Here is a 21537-nt window from a genome sequence, read left to right on the forward strand (position 1 = left end):
CAGGATAGTGACAAACATGCTGTATAGTAAATGTATCAAACTATAAATTGACGAGTATATTGGCATAGGAAGAGATGGAATGACAACATGAAATGAATAAACGAACGTTTGAATGAAGGAATAGAGACACGAATAAACAGATAAATGAATGAATGAATCGAATAATGAATAAATGAATGAATGAATGATGAGACAGGACACAGATGTGTATATTTTACAAAATAGTAATATTTTTTTAATCAATATTTTACAACTAGTCTATATTTTCATGTTCTGAAAAGATCCGTGACAGTGTTTCGTCCTTAGTCCAGCCACGCAAGCTCATTTTTCTCTTACATCGATTTTTGTTCATTCTTATAGTTTATCATTCCGTACATCTTGTTTTTTAACGACGCATACATTTTGCAAGCGTATTTGACTTTTTAAAAAATATATAACAAACCATCAAATGAATGGTCAACAGAGCAACGAAAAGAAGGCAAATGGCAATCTTGTATGACCAGGTGTACAGGCATAATGAATTCATGGACGAGCAATTTACCTTTGTAGAGTGTTTCTCTTCTCTTCTTGGCAAAGGGTATGGATTGCATGGCACCTGGGTTGCAATGGGGAATTGTAAATAAACAAAAAGGGTGATTTGAGGCGAGATGCAAGAAGCAGATAATTGGTGTGGGCGGTGGTGGCGGAGGGGGGGGGGGTGTACACACATATGTATTTACATGTCTAAAAACCAAAACATTGTCAAGGTATTATATTGTAATGAAAAAAAAAAACAGTAAAATGAAAATCTATTGTTGATCATAGTGATAATGAATACGGCCATTATATTATGCTCCGATTCATGTTGATAAAATACATCTTTGCGAACTCTTTAAAAAGTATTGATTGTATTTTGTTAGGAGGTCCGGTTGCCATTGGAATCAACTGGTCCAATCCGTCATCTGATGGACTCTCTCACTTTAGACCTTGAAGTTACCACATGGAGATGATATGTTGTTGACTGTTGACAATTGATTTACAAAGATCTGATGAAATCCCCCTGGTTGCAATAATATACAATTGATTATACACATGTTGCTTTACACTTGTTGATGAATTGTTGACTCCCGATAAAAAAACTGTTAACTTATATTTTGCTTATATCACAGGTTGTCAGACACAGCGAATCAAGGGAAATATATTGTTATTGGTCTGTAACATTTACAACATTTATAATAATACGTTTAAACCATATAAAAATGAAAACTACTCGAAAATAATATTTTATACAAATCGCTGTTAACATTGAATCATGCGCTTTTTTTCTTTAGTAGCTCGTATGATCATCTCGATGGTTGAAAACACTTGTCGCGGCACACAGATTTCACAAGATGTTGAATTTCCACTTGGGCAATAGCGTTCTATTCCTATCAATCCGACGCCCTAAAAGGCCTTGAACGTGCTCGATGCAATTCAAGTCTGAAGTTAATCTCGGCCAAGTCAAAACATTGATTTTATAATCTTATCAGAACATTTTCCCCATTATTGACCAGTTACAAGATGCTCAGTTGTGGGTCTTGTAAAACAGGGACAACATTACTATTTCCATCGACACTATGGAGAGTGTTCGTCGTTATGTGTGCCTTATTGTTGGAATCTTATAATATCGTTCATTGATGTCACTCCACGAACCATTTCACCGTAATACTTGTTCATTACATTTGGTATCAAACAGAAGATTTAAAGCGCCTAGAGCCTGTAGAAATCAAGTTAAGGCGTTATACAAATGTTATTTATCATAATGTTATTTAATCATTATTATGTAACATACGACTCTAATTAAAAAGCTTTATGTAAATCTTATACATGAGCGATTCGTATGTGGATTGGGGATTAGGGATTGTGATGGTTAGATTTGGGAATGAGAGAAACGATAACATTTTGTAAGTACACAAGTTGGTTGCAATTAAAATGTCATTTAACAGACAATAAATAAACATAAACTTTGACAGTAAACATCGATCCTATTATAGATTATTTATAAAGCAACCATGAATAAAACAGATGATGATTCTGTGCAAATGAACATGTTTTAATAGATAGATACGTTTATAGATTATTTAGATAAATAAATGAATATTTTGAGTCCATTAATTCATTATGCTAAAACTCCTCAGACTGCTTCATAAGGATCTAAATCTTAATTTCATACAGTAAAAGTCTCTTGTTGTGCGTCCTTTTCTATTTTGCACTTAGAGATACTATCCGCCGTGGTCTTTGGTTCATTTACAATTGAGTCGAGTGAGGTATTGCGTGTAAATTGTGCAAGTACACGACATTTCAACCAACCGTTTATATGTCTTGAGATATTAGTAGGCCCTAAGAACTGTTAGGCCTTTGTTTTTTATCCTTTAACGAATGACAATGTCAGGGAAATACCCAGATTTTGTGTTTTGAATATGACAAGTCATCATCCTTCTTAACCATCCACTAAAAGGTCAAACATTGGAACCCTAAATTGGCAATTGGTTGTTTGTTTGTTTGTTTCATTGATTTGTTTTGTTTTATTTTGTTGTATTTTTTTTTGTTTGTTTTGTTGGGGGGGGGGGTTTGTTTGTTTTGTTGTTTTTTTTTTGGTGTTTGTTTACATCAAATAAAAATTTTAATTCCCTTAAATAAGCATGAAAAGAATAAAAACGAATATTTCACCTCAGACACAACGAAACGATTACAGACGAATAACCATACATTAATGATATATTTGTTTGGCATACTTTACAATAATCTCTTAAAAGAGTGTACTTTGTAAAAGGAAAGTGAGAGATTTATATCTAAAAATTTATACAGCCATGAGATAACCCTCAATAGATTTAAAGAGACATATATGACTGTATGCAAACAAAATATGTCGATTGCTATACCAATAGGATTGATACATCTTGACACTGAATCTCAGTAGATGCTGAAAGGTGATTTTTAGATAATAATGTGATTGAACGAGAGAACTCAGAAAAGGAGATACAAGGATTCGTGATGATATAATGTTAAGCTAGGATAGATAGAATAATTCCATTGACACCGAATGCAAATCATGTTAAAGTAGAAGTGAAAGGATATAAATACCTTAATTACCAACTCATAGATACAATTTTGTATTTAATCTATGTAAACACGGTCTATGCTATGTCGTGGATCGTCAAATCGTCAAATAAACCTTGACCAGCTTTGTTGTATGACACGAAGCAGGGTTTTATGGAAAATGTATGCCCCTCATATTCAGGAGAATAGAATTGTTTCTTCTTCTTCTTCTTTCAGCTTATCCCGCATTTGCAGGGTTGACATAATGAATGCCACATCTCCATGCATCTCAATTCAGCGCATCATCTTCTTCCAGGCCCATTCTTTCATATGGTCCTTTACTCTATCCAACCATCTAGTCTTTTGGCGTCCCTTTTTCCTCTTTCCCGCTAGTTGTAACTCCAATACTTTCCTTCCGCGTACTCCCTCTCTGGTCTCTTTACATGTCCGAACCATTTCAATCTATCTTCTCTCATCTTTATTGATACATTCTTCACTTAAGTCAACCTTCGGATTCGTTCATTTCTCACTTTATATTTTTTTGGGACAACATCCTCAACATCCTCATTTCTGAATAAAATTGTTTAAAACCATCAAATATTCATCATGCCATCTAGTCGATAGAGATCTTTGACACCATCGTAGCAAGAGGACCTCCAAAACACATCGCTATTTGTGAATACATTAAATTACTGTCTAGTGAATATGGTTACTTTTCAGCTCTTTTTGGACACATATTTTCTGACGACATTGTACTTTGTCCATGCACTAAAGAATAGTCGCGATATTGAAAACCAATTTTCCCAGTCATCTGCGCTCCGGTCCTAGTACTGTTTGGCCCACTAAGATCGATTTTTTTTCATCATTGCTCGTGTTAAAAGCAAGAGCTGCTCCTTTACAGGTCGGTAGGCTGTACAATCTATTGTGAGAATACGTCTCCTGAAAGTGCGTAGTGAAATAAACACTCCGTGCTCACTAGAGGCCTTTCTGAGCTCATGACCAGACTTTCTAGGGTCTCAACAAAAAGGTAAGGGATCAATTACACTTCTTTTTTTTTAACTGACACTACCAGTGACAAAATGCTGTTTTCCAACGTACACCGCAGTGGATTTGCTAATGTTTAGTATAGTAGCAATAACCGTAAAATGAGCATTGTTGTGTTTTTCTTTAATGTCAGTATACTTGTTCAAATGTCTGGTGAGGAATCCATCATGAAACTATTGAATGTCTACATATGACTTGGAAACAAGATGGAGATGCAAATTTACACTTGTAATCTCTCAACACGAAGGACACTCGCATCAAACATAGCTGTTGTTTTACTTTGCTTTCGTACCTTGTATTTGTGTTTTCGTACCTTGTACTTGTGTTTTCGTACCATGCTACACCTATCAGTTTCTATTTAGCATCTTTTACACTTACACACAAACAATATATTTAGAGATTCATCATATTCTTAAGTAAAATATCTAAGAATGTAATCAGATGAATCTTACATGTGATTAGGATATATTAAGCACTCACTCGAGCACTTTCAACTCGTAATATTGCTCGTTTCTATGCAAAAATTAAGTATACGCAACTCACAAGTAAGATTAACGTTTTATATAACTCTAGTGAAGATTAACAGAATGCACATGAAAAACCTCGGTTGTCTTTTCAATCAGCACTCATAAGCCTTATAGGTATTGGTAAACAGAACTTAGAACAAGCAAGATTAAGAAAGCATGCATGGTAATAAGTATCAATTTCTAGTCTGTTAAAATATGTTGGTTAATATTAGTATTAAATATAGTTACATAAAATATCACTTCTTCACAGATATTGAATATATTATAAAATATTGTTTAAAGAATCGTTTGGAACTTGATAGATGTTAGAATATGTTGCTATTGGGAAGATGTAAAACAGAATTTGTGACAGAGAATAAATCACACAGACTGCCAGAAAAGTGCTGCCTGAGTTATTGGTCATTATGTGTGCGCAAACAAGCCTTCGTACCTTAAGGGTATTAATTCATTGACACCCTCTGCTTAACAAGCAGTAGGGCGTTAATATTAATATTAATAAAAATAATTTATTTTTTTAAAAATGATAAATGAAAAAGATGATAATAATAATGATGATGATAATAATAATAATAATAATAATAATAATAATAATATAATAATAATAATAATAATAATAATAATAATAATAATAATAATAATAATAATAATAGATCTTTATTGTCCATAAAATATTGTTTAAAGAATGGTTTGGAACTTGATAGATGTTAGAATATGTTGCTATTGGGAAGATGTAAAACAGAATTTGTGACAGAGAATAAATCACACAGACTGCCAGAAAAGTGCTGCCCGAGTTATTGGTCATTATGTGTGCGCAATCAAGCCTTCCTACCTTAAGGGTATTAATTCATTGACACCCTCTGCTTAACAAGCAGTAGGGCGTTAATATCAATATTAATAAAAAATAATTTATTTTTTAAAAATAATAAATGAAAAAGATGATGATGATAATAAATAATAATAATAATAATAATAATATAATAATAATAATAATAATAATAATAATAATAATAATAATATAATAATAATAATAAATAATAATATATAATAATAATAATAATAATAATAATAATAATAATAATAATAATAATATAATAATAATAATATATAATAATAATAATAATAATAATAATAATAATAAAATAATAATAATAAATAATAATAATATAAATAATAATAATAATATAATAATAATAATATAATGAGAGAGAATATGATGAGATAATAAATAGGAAATAGAGATAGATAATAAAATAATAATAATATAATAATAAATAATAATAATAATAATAATAATAATAATAATAATAATAATAATAATAATAATAATAATAATAATAATAATAATAATAATAATAATAATAATAATAATAATAATAATAATAATAATAATAATAATAATAATGATAATAATAATAGACGGTGACAATACCATTACAGACCATGAAAGAATAAAATCGTGCATTCATGCATTACACACAATAGAGAGAGAGAGAGAAGTGCATCATACTAAATCAAGAGAGGGATAACACACAGTGGACAGAATACATAAGAGGGAGAGCACACAGCAGATTGGTGATATGCTAAGGAAGATAACCGTGGTAAATACGAGAAATGCCCCTACCGTCCTGACTTCCGTCCCTTGCTAAATAAATGGCAAAGAAGAATGAGGAGATAAGGAGAGAAAACACATGATATAATAGCATTATTTTATAACATCAATATCAGCGAGACAGATTAGTGTAAACAATAATGTTTGTGTTAAATATTGTTGACCGGTGTATTTTAAAAAGATGGATAAAAACATGGTTAAAAATAAAAGAAAATATTAATTTGAAAAGACAATATTTTAAAGTTTTTTTAATTTAAAAAATTTAAACAAAATTATTTGATATAAAACAAAATTTAACAGGTTAGATCAAAAGACACGAATGAAAGAAAGCTATTAAATTAATAATTAATCAAGAAAGAAAACGTCAAAAAATGAGAACAAATTTATAATACAGAATTTATTAAGCAAATTAAATCCAAACCCAACTGTTAATAATAATTCAATATTTCAAACATCTGCAAATGGTTTCTATTTATAGTAAAACAATTTAAATCTACGACTTCTTTATAATTCAAATGATTATAATGTTTGTTATTGAAAAGCTGCCTTGAATGGGAATGGGAAATAAACGACGTGCACTTATTTTTAGGTCCGATGATCTAATTAATCCCTTATGGACTCATTGTTGTAATGGAAATCGCAAAAAAAAAATGACGCATAATATTTTTCATCACAACAATGTTAAATTAGGCCCATGAGTGAGTTCTTATGTCAGACCTGCATATATGTACACGTGGGAAATAAGCAAATGGAATAGTTGGGTGTGGCAAAAACATTTCAGAATGGCTAATTCACAACTGTTAGAATCAAGACCATTTTAGATTGAAGTTTGTATTGTTTTGTTCATTGGGTTTTTTTTATTTGGTTTGTTTTCGTTTTGTTTTTTTGTTGTTTTTTTTTGTTGTTTTTTCTTGGGGCGGGGGGTTTCTTAATCCTACCCCCCCCCCTCCAACCCAAGCGACTAGATAATGCATCCATTAGAATTTTATTAAAGAAGAATTTACACTGAATCTGTAGAAACAACGATTGTCTGCCGATTCAAAGCAAAAACTTATTGCTACTGCAAAATCATCATCCCTAAATCTATTCTGAATTGATATAAATTGCAACCTTTCTTTATCTACTTTCCTAAAAAAATTTATCATTTTGTCTTTTACAATTTGTTTTATCCGATCTGTTCACTCATTGACCTTCGACAATAGACCAATAAATCAATGCATCCTTACGTTCCTTCCTTCTCATGGCTTCTTCTGACTCTTCCTGTTCTTTAGCCTCATCTCTGTAGGTCAGACGGCTTGTTTTCCTACTGGCACTGGACGATCTGCAGATTAACACACGATATAAACTTGCTCTTTAGACAGATTACAACCTTTGACATTTTTCAGCTACGAGCAGCATGGCACATTGATATCGTATTTGTTTCGTAACCTGGAAGCACCCAGTTCCTAAGTTCGACATGCAATAGGTGCCCTGTTGTAACTTTGAACGAGTCATACCAGCGCCAATTCTAACGGAGAACCGCTCTAGTGGCAACCCATGTACGTTTTTAGCATTCAGAGAAATAATTCTCTTCTCATACGAAATATAAAATACACAAATCCAGCAAGTCTTGCTGTTCTTTAATTATTAACTCATACCGAAAAGGTCTTTAGGATGTAAAAATTATTCGGCGACCTTTTTACACCTATCATAATATTATAGAGGTATTTTTTAAATAAAAATATGACCGACCATTTCAATATTATAAAATGTCTAGGGTTAACAAGACATTAAACTATTAAATTTAAAGTCTGAATATTAAAATTTTAGGTGAATAAGACTTTTTAAAGGGATTGAATATAACCATAATCTTCATATTCAACCTCATGACTTAGCCTTTATATTCCATTCAAGGTGTCTGTTTAGGGCATGAGGTCACAAAAGGTTATCTAAATACTCTACATTCTAAAACTTTTATAATTATGTATATTATGTTACTTACGTTTTTATAATTATGTATATTATGTTACTTACGTTTTTATAATTATGTATATTATGTTACTTACGTTTTTATAATTATGTAGGTATAATATGTTACTTACGTTTTCATAATTATGTATATTATGTTACTTACGTTTTTATAATTATGTATATTATGTTACTTACGTTTTTATAATTATGTATATTATGTTACTTACGTTTTTATAATTATGTATATTATGTTACTTACGTTTTTATAATTATGTAGGTATATTATGTTACTTACGTTTTTATAATTATGTATATTATGTTACTTACGTTTTTATAATTATGTAGGTATATTATGTTACTTACGTTTTCATAATTATGTATATTATGTTACATACGTTTTTATAATTATGTATATTATGTTACTTACGTTTTTCTAATTATGTATATCATGTTACATACGTTTTCATAATTATGTGTATTATGTTACATACGTTTTTATAATTATGTATATTATGTTACATACGTTTTTATAATTATGTATATTATGTTACATACGTTTTTATAATTATGTATATCATGTTACTTACGTTTTTATAATTATGTAGGTATATTATGTTACTTACGTTTTTATAATTATGTATATTATGTTACTTACTTTTTTATAATTATGTAGGTATATTATGTTACTTAAGTTTTCATAATTATGTATATTATGTTACATACGTTTTTATAATTATGTAGGTATTTAATGTTACTTACGTTTGAGAAATTTTCCTCCCAGACGCGTCACTTTGACTCCTCACAGAAACACCTGTAGACAAACGGAAAATCTTTCTTCCTCTTTCACCTAGATTGGATAGAATATAACAGAAGATAAGGGTTGATTATAAGAGATGAAAAAGAAATTGTTTAGCTTCTTCTTCTACTTCTTCTTCTTCTTCTCCTCCTTCTCTCCTCCTCCACCTCTTCCTCCTCCTCCTCTTCATTTTCTTCTTCTCCATCTCCATCTTCTTCTTCTTCTATACTACTACTACTACTACTACTACTACTACTACTACTACTACTACTACTACTACTACTACTACTACTACTACTACTACTACTACTACTACTACTACTACTACTACTACTTACTACTACTACTACTACTATACTACTACTACTACTACTACTACTACTACTACTACTACTATCACTACTACTACTACTACTACTACTACTACTACTACTACTACTACTACTACTACTACTACTACTACTACTTCCTCAATAATCGTCATTCTCCTCTTATGAAAGCCCGGGGTACATTGCATTTCTCAACCTAAATTTAATATCAACAGATTGTTGCTGATAAATATCAGCTTTACTTATAATTGTTTGTTTGTTTGTTGGTTGGTTTTATTTTGTTGTTAAATTACAATCAACTAGGGAGTTGAATTATCGGAAAAAGGGGCAAGGCGAGACATTGAAGTATTTGACTGTGTCTAAGGGAGTCCATGGCTCCAGCTCGCTTTCTTTCCTTTTGGCAATATATTTAGCCCCTGATATGCACACTTGGACAACATTGGTTGTTCCTGTTGACTCAGGCATTTACTTAACCCTCTCCTTACCAACTATAGGAAAATCGTCACATTCGTTACAATACAACCAACATTTTTCTTTTTCAAATTTCTCTTTTACATCATAAAATTTAAAAAAATTTAAAGAAAATGAACAATGTGCATGTTTTGCTAAAGAAATTCTGTATCGCAAGAACTTTACTTGAGAGAGATAAAAGATAGACGGTTTATATTTTGTGTTAGTTGGGTGTGAAGTTTTTGGGAAATCCTGAAAATGGCTGGTAAGGAGAGAGTTAATTGTATATTTATATTGCCAAAATCTGAAAAAAAAAATCATTTTTAATCAATTGGGCCAGAAAACACGTCCTTCAAATATCGATATTTTTCCATCAAAACATCATTATCACACATCATAATATAAAATTGTAAAACTCTAACTTAAAGGAAATAAAGGGAAAAGATATCTAGTGCTTATAACTATAATAACAATATTATTCAAATTGTGTGGATGTACAAAAGAAATAAGAAAAATGTTGGTTGTATCGTAACGAAGATGACGATTTTCCTATAGTTGGCTAGGAGAGGGTTAAAATGATCCTCATCTTGTCCAAAACTTTCGTACTGGGACTTCAGGGAAGTCATCCAAAAGAATGCACCTTTCTTGGTCTCTAAGATCGCCGAGCGGTAGGGTTATTTTAAATGATAGATAAATGGACGTAGATATTTATCTAAACTCACAAATGGTAAACAAAACTTTCGAAATAGAGTTAAAAATGATGAATTTTGACCCAGTTTGCTAAAAATTAGATTTTGGTGGGATGTTGTCATGTGACCATTTGTCTGCATAAAAAATTGCATGAGAACTTTATCTTCATTTTTTTCGACTCAAAAAACGTATTTTGTGACCCATGGTATGGTTAAATCCTGCCCATTTTTAGTTTCAGTGGACTGATTTCATGAAAGAATATCAAATAGTCTTAATAACTAAGTAAACGCAAAAACATATCAATTAAAAGTAAAAACTCTCCTCTATCTTCAACAACCAATCACTTTGTTCTTAATTATGTCATATGGTCACAATCTAATCAGAGAGCTAGAGGACAGTTTTTTTTCCCTATACTCGTTTACTTTGACTTTTAAATGCGTTTTTCTCAAAACTGCAATTTTCGTCACTAAAAACCTATCTCCTCCCTCAGTCTTCAAACTTCCTACAAGTGAGTGTCATACAAATACGCAGGTCCTCTAGGAGCCGGATGTTTGAAAAAAAAAAGAAAATTTATGAGTAATTGCAAATTATGTAACTTGTTTCAAGTGGAATAATCGAGTAATAACTTTGAACATAATTTTTTAAGTTTGTAATTAAAAAATTAAAAATTGGGCTCTATAGCCTCTTTATTTTCCTTTTTTCTACCACTGACCAAACTATTATGGCAATCGGTTGATAAACAAAATAGCCTTTGACTTTTTAAGATGTGTTGTTTATTTTCCAGTATGGCGTCGTTTCCATGGCAACGGGCAACTTTTTTTTCGAAAAAAAATATATGCAATCACCCTTCCCAAACATATACATTATGACTGTACATAGAAGTTTAGGATATTTCATCAAATAAAAAAAAATACCCTTTAGTGTCCCCCCCCCCCCCTTCTTAAACATTTTAAGCTTATAAGCTCTCACAGGTAAGATAAAAGGTAAAAATAGTAAAGATAGGCCAAGAAAAACATAATGTTTGAATAGTTTGAACAGCTTCGTGTCATAGAAAGAGGAGAGTAATTTTAGTTTTTTGATCAGAGAGATGAATGGCGTACCATGATCACCGATGTCTGGCATATACTTGGTACATGAAGAAGAATATAAGCTTTTATAATACTCCATTTTAACTCCCTTACCATAACCCGATGTCCCTGGAGTGTCCGTCACACTTATTCGTACTTTCTTTCTCTCCTCTACCTCTCCATCCTCATCTTCTTCCCCTCCCGTCTCCACCCTCTCCATCTCTCCATCATCTAGCTCATCGCCTAGTCCAGTGTCAATGCGCACAGTCGTTTCTGCTGAAATGATAAAAAACAAAAAACAAACATAAAATGTATAAACTTATTGCACAAAAATGATAACATCATCATTTTTTTTATAATAAGTAAATCAACATGGAGCGTTTCGGGCTCAAAACTCTTTTTCGGCCAACAGCAAATTCAATTGAAAGGCAGTACTTCATATCAAATCCAGATATATGGTAAGCAAATGTATGGCGTCACTCTAGATGCTTTTTATTAATAGTTTATTTATTTATCTATTTATTTATTTTTATATGAAGGGTTTGGAGTCCGAAGCTATTCATCTATAAATTATTTTGTTCTGCTTTTAATTGAATTTTTAGCTGCTATATTTATTACTGTTCAAACTTTTTAAAAGTCCACATCCTTCAGCAGCTAAGTTTTCATTATATATAAAATCTAATCAGTTATTCATTTTTGATTAATAATTCAGTATCATATGAGGGCCGCCTGCGTTGTGCTCTGCAGGGTGGTGGTCTGTCTTTACTTCGTGCCCTCCATAGAAGCCTGACACTGAGACTTGTATTTTGACGTCACTATATATTATTGCACGGTCTTGTGAGTTGTGTAGAGCTCAAAGAAACAACGGATCCCATAGTTTGAACGTTTGAAAACAATCACGATTTGCTTTATTTTGGTGATCTGACCTTGTATTTTGTCATAATCTTTTGGTCTGTTTTTCGTTTGCGAGCTGACTCCAGATTATTTTATTTATACCCTGGAATAAACCATAAAGAGAAGTTTATCCTTGGGCATGAATGAGGATAATTTTTTATCGTAACTTTTTAAATTTAGAAATTAATGTAGTTTATCAGAACTTAAAAGTCAAATGGAAATTGCGGCTTGTGTGTCTAGTGGTAGACACTCGCTTTCTGATCGGAAGGTCCGGGGTTCGAGCTTCGCTCGGAGACTAGTTGAGTCCTTGGAGAAGGCTCTTTACTCACATTCTCTCGCCGTACTCAGGTGTAAAATGAGTACCTGGCCGTTAATAGCGTTGTCTCTGTCCGAAAAAATTGTAACATCGCCTAACAGGCGTCATGTCCCGTACTAAATGTTAAATGTTGCTGTTGGCCAGGGACCACTTGTAAAGCGCTTTGAGCACATTTAGTGGATATTGCGCGATATAAAAAGCTCTTTAATTATTCTAAGATTGTCACGTGGCTCTTTGCCGTATGGAAGAGATGAGGATCTAGAATTTTAAGTCAGTCAACTCACCCGAAGTAACAGAAGCATTTTGAACAGATTGTGACTGTGACGTCACACTGATCGTATCTTCTTTGTATGACGTCACACCAATTCTTCTACGTCGTCTACCACGTGACGAATCATATGACCTCGACCTTGACCTCTCCCTCTGTGCCTCCATTCTTTTCATGATCATCTCCCTCATCAGTTTGGAGGCCTCTTCATCTCGTTCTCCTGCCTCCGAGTCTCCTTCCCTGTTCCTCAACTCTTCATCCATCAAACTTTCGTTGAATTCCTCGTCATCACGATCGTCGCCGTACATTTCGGTGCTCACAATGGTCACTTGTGGTGGGACTTGAATAGAAAAGAAGAGAAAAGCATATTATGGCCGTTATTAGTATTTTTATCATACTTTAAACCAGGGTGGTCTTGTGGTGTAAAATGAGTACCTGGCCGTTTAAAGCGTTGCCTCTGTCCGAAAAAATTGTAATATCGCCTAACAGGTACCATGTCTCGTCCTACATGTTGAGTGTTGCTGTTGGCCAGTGAGATAAAGCATTCTATTTTTGAGTAGTATTCATAAATCATGTTATTATTTCAATGTCTTGGGGAAATGATACTAGCTTCTATATTTAATTATAAAAATAAAGAGTAGTAAACATTTTTGAGGCGGACGCAAGAAATGCTGAAGCTTTTTCATCTTAGGTTAGACAAATTCAGAAATTTCTGACCCCTATGATCACCGAGTTGTGATGAATATCTCGGTCTTAGATGTGGAGGAAAGTTTTATTGTAATTGAAAAGTTCGTGTCAAAAGATTGCAATCAATTTCTACTACTTTCGTTTTAACAAAAAAAACTAAAATAAACTCCGACATCTGAAAGACTTCTCAAAGCACAGTCAATCTGTTGTCTGGTAACGTATTTTAGTTGGTGTATAATCAGATTTGACTCTTCTGTGCCTTAATAATAATAATAATAATAATAATAATAATAATAATAATAATAATAATAATAATATATAATAATAATAATAATAATAATAATAATAATAATAATAATAATAATAACAATATATACTTTATTCATCCAAAAAATGGAAAGTCGTTTACAGACGTGGCATGCATAAAAATGTAGAAATACAAAGTTGAGAATCTATGGCGACAATGTATACATATATATATATATATGTATATGCAAATGCACAAAAATGTAAAAATATACAACCAAGAACCAATAGCAAGACTTAATTTATTAATTTGATGAATTGAGACCTGGCCTTTAGTCCGAACTTGTGTGTGTCTATTTAAAAGATAGTATTTAATTTAAATCCAGTTGCGCGTTAAAAATTCGAAAACCATGTGGCCAAAACGATTTAATGTGACGTGTTGTCTTTGTTTTTATAGATATAAGGCGACGGCTCCTCATGGAGAACTTACAAGATCCTAGAGTTTTGATTCTCTCCAGTCTGGTCCCATCACGGCTTGCAGCGTCTTGAGCCAGCAATTCATTGATGTCATCGTACCCTGACGTCATCATCTCACGTCTAGCGGAAATGACGGCATTTTCGTATGCAGCCAGACCTCCATATTCTGAGGATAAAAATGAATTTTAATAGCATTAGTCATAGTAAAAACGTTGAAATGTTCTGTTTAAATGAAAATGTTTATTTTACATAATATCTATATCAATAATATACGGTAAGATATAAAAGGCTTGACCAAAAAAGGTCGATAAACTATGAAAATTTCCGGAATTTGTGTCTCTTCGTCTACCTTTTCCTCCCTCTCTTAGACACACGCTCTTGCAAATCCGCTAATCTTCATTCTATTTCTTTTAAAAAGTAGTCCTTCAGAGTCATTGGCCCATGGAGCCGGTGTTTATCTCGGTTTCTTTAGCGTGGAACGGACAATGGCAATTGCTTGCTATCCTTTGGATAGGACGCTAGTCAATCGCAAAGTACTTTCCACAAAATTAAACCGACTCAGCCACCCACTTACTGCAGGGTGGACAGAGGGGGGGGGGGGGGGGTTCAGAATAAAATCTCGACTGCACTCGGGATCGATCTTGGTCCCTTTGCTTGTGAAACGAGTGCTCTACCAAATGAGAAGTCGGGACCCCCATTCTATTACTAAACTGCGAATAATGTATTTACTTTTAAAGGACCGAAAAATGATGTTTTATCTGTTATCTTCATGGATACGATTTGGCTTGCAGCAAACAATTGCACAGATCAATGACAGTTGACTCAACGCTATGTGGATTGTGAAAATATTGAGCTTTTTTGAGCTTTTATATAGCGTAATATCCACTAAACGTGCACAAAGCGCTTTACAAGGGGTCCCTGGCCAACAGCAACATTTAACATGTAGGACGGGACATGACGCCCGTGAGGCGATATCACATTTTTTTTTTCGGACAGAGACAACGCTGTTAACGGCCAGGTACTCATTTTACACCTGAGTACGGTAAGAGAATGTGAATAAAGAGCCTTCTCCAAAGACTCAACTATGCGTCGAGCGAGGCTCGAACCCAGGACCTTCCAATCCGAAAGCGAGTGTCATAACACCAGACCACATAACCGCACAAGTCCGAATATATCATGAAATGTAGCAAACACAGGGATATGCCCTAAATAACCGATGTGTGGCTATGTGGTCTTGTGGTATGACACTCGCGTTCGGATCGGAAGGTCCTGGGTTCGAGCCTCGCTCGGCGCATAGTTGAGTCCTTGGAGAAGGCTTTTTACTCACATTCTCTCACCGTACTCAGGTGTAAATTGAGTACCTGACCGTTAACAGCATTGTCTCTGTCCGAAAAATATTGTAATATCCCCTATCAGGCGACATATCCCGTTCTACATGTTAAGGTTGCTGTTGGGATAGGGACCCCTTGTAAAGCGCTTTGAGCACGATTAGTGGATATTGCGCTATAAAAAAGCTCAAGAAAAAAATAAGATATATCCTTTCTTTAAAAAATATAGCCTTGTGGAGAACATTGTGCTTATTGGAGTCAATAAAAAATTGATACGGCGCACAACTCTACTGAAAGATTTGAAAAATAGAAATGTATTTTTTACAGATAGATAAACAAATAACTTGATTTCCTTTTATAATGTAAAGTCAGTTTGAAAGTTCGTTAAGTCAAACAGATATCATTAAAAATTTACCGAAGACACTAACACCTCATGACCACACCCTCAACTCTATCTGTCCAGTAGAGTCCTTACTTCCGTTGTGTTGATTTAGCGGTGATCAGTGTTATGTAGCAGTGTGTTCTCATTGCGTGTATGTTTATGTGTGCGTGTGTGTGTGTGTGTGTGTGTGTGTGTGGTATACATATGTGTGTGTGTGTTTTGGAATGTGGTTGCGTGGAAGAAAAAAAAAAAGGGGGGGGGGGGGGTCCATCAAGTTGAGAAATTCCTGAGCAAGGGGGGGGGGGGTGGAGAGGGGTGTGTGTGTTTGCTAGGAACTGTCAGATTGGCATTTTTCAGCAAATCGCGGCATTCATAGTGATATAATTCACTTGATCACATAACGGTATTCGGATTTACAGAAATTTCAAACAAGTTTCACAACATCAACGAATATTACTGCTGATATCACTGTCGTTTTTATGCCATCGATGTGATAATTATTGCCCTGGGAACTATTTAGTTAAAAGTTGTCGGCAAACTTTCAATTGGATCTGTCTAGCTTCTAGCCCGAACAAACCAAAGGTAGACAGATTCGGGGACATGATATTTTTCGCGTCCGCTTCAGATTTTCATTTGACCTCAGATAAGGGGAGACATTCCGAAATCTTCTACATCCCCAGTATTCATTCAATTTGTATTTTCACCGTTGATCTTTTGTCAGGCGTTTATTTATTCAATTTGTCATCATATAAAAGCGTTTTAAAAACTCTAGAACAAACCTTGATAGATTTGTGAAAGTTTAAAATGTCCTAATTTGACCATTGTTTTGATTCTCGGCCGCCATTTTAATTTGTGAAGTATTGAAGGTAGTGCAAAGCACTCCCAAGTAAAGCGTGGTAGACTTGCGACTTATTGATATTGATATCTACTGACTGATAAACTAAAATCATGCCGAATAAAGCACGGCAGCGACGACAAGCACATCGATTAAAATGTGCATCTAATCGTAATCAAGCTAATCAAGAAAATGATTCTGGCAATATCGAATGAAAATAGTTCTTTCCCCGCCAAATTACGGGCTTTTTACTAGTATATATATATAACACTATGTCGGTTTTGGTGAAGACTAGTAGACTTTGACCTTTACATCCAGAACGTGTGACAAATCCCCACCATTCAGATACATTGGAAGTATGGGATACGATAAAGCAAATGACTAGAAGGCATAGGAAGAAATAAGATAAATAATAAATAAAATAACATTCCCTTTATTCATCTCCAAGGGAAAATTAGTCTTTAGGGTCTATTCCAAGGGAAGACTGGAATAACCCAAGCGTCAGCCGCAGAGCAGCGCCGCAAAGTGAGCTACGGCGAGGTGACTTGCTCAAGGCCACACAGCGCAGCGGCGCAGATTTAACTCTGTACCTTTCGGGCACGAAGCAAGGACCGTACCACTGAGCCACGCTGCGCCTAATAAAGAACGAATGGCACGTACTTTTAATGATTTCTTGCAGCTCAGCTTCCGTAGATGGCAGTTTCCAATTGTTGGGATTCTTCCAGTTGTGAGGGACTCTTGGTCGATCGGGTTTCCAGAATCGGAACCCACCCCCTGTCCACTGAGGAATATCTTCATGGACGCTGAGAATAGAAACAAATATGAAAGGTAATCTCTGGATAGCTAAAATAATCACCATCTATTTGGTTCGGGGTTCTCGTGTGTAAACAAGAAGCTATCAAAGTGACATATCAGGGAGCAGGCACTGGTGTGAGATAAAGATCTAAAAAAGTGTATTGAAAACAGTGTCAGAAAAATTAGAGAGAAAAATCGATGAAAAAACATCCCAAAAATCAGCCTGCTTGACTTGTGACTGTACCCATTATTCTGTATTCTTTCCCCCATTATCAGAGCAGTTAATACATAAAACAATTTAGCATTCATAATTTAAAGACTCCAAAAGTATGAATCACTTCAAAACGGCCATTGTCATAGGGCTCCATAACTTGAAACATGTTTTACATCAATACGTTTTTTATTGTTATATTTATGATTGATCATGGTGTACGAGTAAATGGTGATGATAGTTATGATCCCATTTGGGATGCTCATGGTGTACGAGTAAATGAGGATAATAGTTATGATCAGATCAGGGAATTTTGAACTGAACCATTTTTATATTTTTATCACAAAGTATTTAAAGGCCTTTAGACCTGAGCAATCCTTACGCTAATAACATGCAATATTATGGGATGTCTTTTGTTTACTATTCTACAGGTTAAAGATGTGTGAATAATAGAGGCAAACTACAGTCAAACCAAATAATTCTGAAAATACAGCCAGTTTGTTGTCCGCCTTTTTTCTTTTATTATTTTTTATTTATGTTTAGTTCTATTTCCCTTTCTATTTTGATATTTAGCTGTATCAATAGTAAATCAAATTACACACTTCAGTCAAGGCATAATTAGAGATCGTCGCCTAGGCATTCCGTGAAGGAATATAGATAATTCATCGAATCAAATAAGATGTCTAATATCAACAAGAATCACGCAAGCTGTCCAAAGTAAGCAAATTTGGAGGTTAACAATCTTACCCAAGAAAAGTAAACGAAAGTGCCTGAAGCGGTGCTCGAACATGGGACCTTCTGGGTCAAAGTAAATGCCTTAACCGTTTGGCCACTTCGCCACCTAGTAATTAATGTTTCACTAAATACTGACTATATAGCGTCTGGCATGACCTCATCTTAAACTATAACTTTTACCATCGGAATACGCATACTAAAAATGACAAGAAACGGAGTGAGTAGGAAAGTGATAGAGGGCAATAGAGAAAAAAACTTCGCGGCGCCCTGCCTCGAAATGTTTATTATCTATTGTCCTCTGACACTTTTCTACTCACTTCATTCCTTGTTATTATCAACAACAGTGCCTGCTCCACTCACTTTTCTGCATACTATATAGTAATCTGATTTTTTGACACAAAGTTTTACTCGCATTTGCCTTGACCCGACAAGTTACAAGATTCAATTTTGTAAAATTCCAAGAACGTGACATGACAAACAATGCCATTTTCCATACATAGAGAGAAAGAGGCGGAGAGACTTAGCGTGTTTATGTGAGAGAGAGAGTGTGTGTGTGTGTGTGTGTTTGTGTGTGTGAGTGTGTATGTGTGTGTGGGTGTGTGTGTGTGTGTGGAGAGAGAGAAATAGAAATAGAGAGAGAGAGAGAGAGAGAGAGAGAGAGAGAGAGAGAGAGAGAGAGAGAGAGAAATTTGAATGATTTGATTTTGTTTATATGCGCCTAGAGCTTTATTGCATAGATGATTGGGCGAAATATAAATAAATTTCATTATTATTACTATTATTATTATTATTATTATTATTATTATTATTATTATTATTATTATTATTATTATTATTATTGTTATCATTATTATTATTATTATTATTATTATTATTATTATTATTATTATTATTATTATTATTATTACTATTGTTATCATTATTATTATTATCATTATTATTATTATTATTATTATTATTATTATTATTATTATTATTATTAAAGCTGTCGAACTACACGTTCATTATGTGAAAAGGACATCGAGCTCATTTCCCTCTCTCTTAGACCCCACTATTTACCTCGGGAATTCCCACTTATTTATGTCATTGCTGTGTACGTCCCTCCTGATGCGAATGCTAACACAGCTTTACGGGTAATTGAGGAGGAATCATTTAATTTTTTAAGAAAACATCCTGATGCCCCCGTAATAATTCTTGGTGATTTCAATCACTGCCCTCCTATAAATTCTTTTTATCAACACGTCTCTGTTCCTACCAGACGAGATAAAACCCTGGATCTGTGCTATACAAATATTAAAAATTCATACAGAAGCGTTCAAAAAGTAAAAATAGGAAATTCAGATCACAATAGTGTGTTGTTGATTCCAACCTACAAAACTAAATTAAGACAACATAAAGCGATTGTGAAAGAAACTCGTCTTTGGTCAACAGAAAATATAAACAAACTCCAAGGTTGTTTTGACTGCACAATATGGGATGAACTCATGTCTGATAACATGTCACTGGACGAGTGGGTTGATGTTGTCACGTCTTATATTCATTTCTGTTGTGATTTGTGCGTGGACACTAAAAGGATTAAAATATTTAACAACAACAAACCTTGGGTCAACAAACGAGTTAAGTTATTTATAAATATGAAGAAAATCGCTCATATGAGTGGGGACAAAAACAAGCAGCACGAGGCAGAAAAACAATTAAAGAGGGTAATTTATGAAGAAAAACGTAAATATAAAGATAAAATGGAAACAAACCTTAAAAATTCAAATGCATCGCAGGCGTGGAGGATGATTAAAGAAATGGGTGGCGTTAACAACAAAAAGACAGATTTTAACAATGACACACATATGAATATCGAGGAATTAAATAAGTTTTACTGTCGATTCGACACCATTAAACAACGTACTTTCAAAAATTAATATCATAACAAAAAATACGTCTCCTCCGCCAGAAATCGAAGAAGAGGCGGTCATCAATGTTCTTAAATTATGTAAAAAGAAAAAAGCACCAGGTCCAGATGGACTTAGTGGGGAACTCATTTCAAACTGTAACAACCAACTAGCTGTCCCTTTCTTGCCTATTTTCCAACGTTCAATAGATGAACAGAAAATCCCAATTATATGGAAAACATCGACTATAATTCCAGTACCCAAAAAGAATCCACCAACTCAGCTGAATGATTATAGACCTGTTGCTTTAACATCAATTATTATGAAATGTCTGGAAAAGATTCTGAAAAGAGAGCTGTTGCAATTTATATATGACCAACACATACTTGATCCATATCAGTTTGCCTACCAACAAAATCTTAGTGTGGAAGACGCACTCCTCACAGTGATGCATTCAATATCAAATCACTTGGATGTTTCACCCGCCAACTACTGCCGAATCCTATACGTCGATTTTTCGTCTGCCTTTAATGCCATGAAAACCAACATATTAATTAGTAAACTGCATGCTCTAAACCTTCCCCATTACCTCATCAACTGGTATAACAACTTTCTCATCGATCGCCCCCAACATGTCAGAGTAGGCTCAAATATATCATCAGTAAAAACTCTTTCAAACGGATGCCCACAAGGGTGTGTAAGCTCACCTCTACTTTACATCCTCTATACAAACGATTGTGTGGCTAGCTTTGATAACTGCCAACTCATCAAGTATGCTGATGACACCGCAATACTCGGCCTGCTCAATGATTCCGTCTCCGAATTTAAATACACTGAGCAAGTTAGTAAATTCAGCAAATGGTGTGCCGATAACTGTCTAGAGCTCAATGTAACAAAAACAAAGGAACAACTGTTTGATCACAGAAAAATAGGAAAAAGAGCAAGACAAATAACAAAA

At 33.8% G+C, this 21537-nt stretch overlaps 1 protein-coding gene across 7 annotated transcripts in view; it reads right to left on the bottom strand.

Moving 5' to 3' along the window:
- LOC144957297 (uncharacterized) overlaps positions 1-21537 on the bottom strand; it is a 128680-nt gene that overhangs the window by 55810 nt on the left and 51333 nt on the right. For 2 of the 7 annotated variants that reach the window (XM_078888410.1, XM_078888407.1), the window contains 8 exons: positions 17613-17755; positions 14421-14573; positions 13014-13337; positions 11634-11795; positions 8947-9034; positions 7464-7558; positions 6250-6270; positions 542-595 (listed from right to left, as the gene is read on the bottom strand). In XM_078888410.1, coding sequence (XP_078744536.1) covers positions 542-595; positions 6250-6270; positions 7464-7558; positions 8947-9034; positions 11634-11795; positions 13014-13337; positions 14421-14573; positions 17613-17755 — 1040 coding nt within the window. The remainder of the gene's footprint in view (positions 1-541; positions 596-6249; positions 6271-7463; positions 7559-8946; positions 9035-11633; positions 11796-13013; positions 13338-14420; positions 14574-17612; positions 17756-21537) is intronic. The other 5 variants (XM_078888411.1, XM_078888408.1, XM_078888412.1 and 2 more) reach the window with 4 other exon arrangements.

This window comes from Berghia stephanieae, chromosome 11, assembly GCF_034508935.2.
Source record: "Berghia stephanieae isolate SIO BIC M18660-M18661 chromosome 11, UCSD_Bste_1.3, whole genome shotgun sequence".
Taxonomy (NCBI): Eukaryota; Metazoa; Mollusca; class Gastropoda; order Nudibranchia; family Aeolidiidae; genus Berghia; species Berghia stephanieae.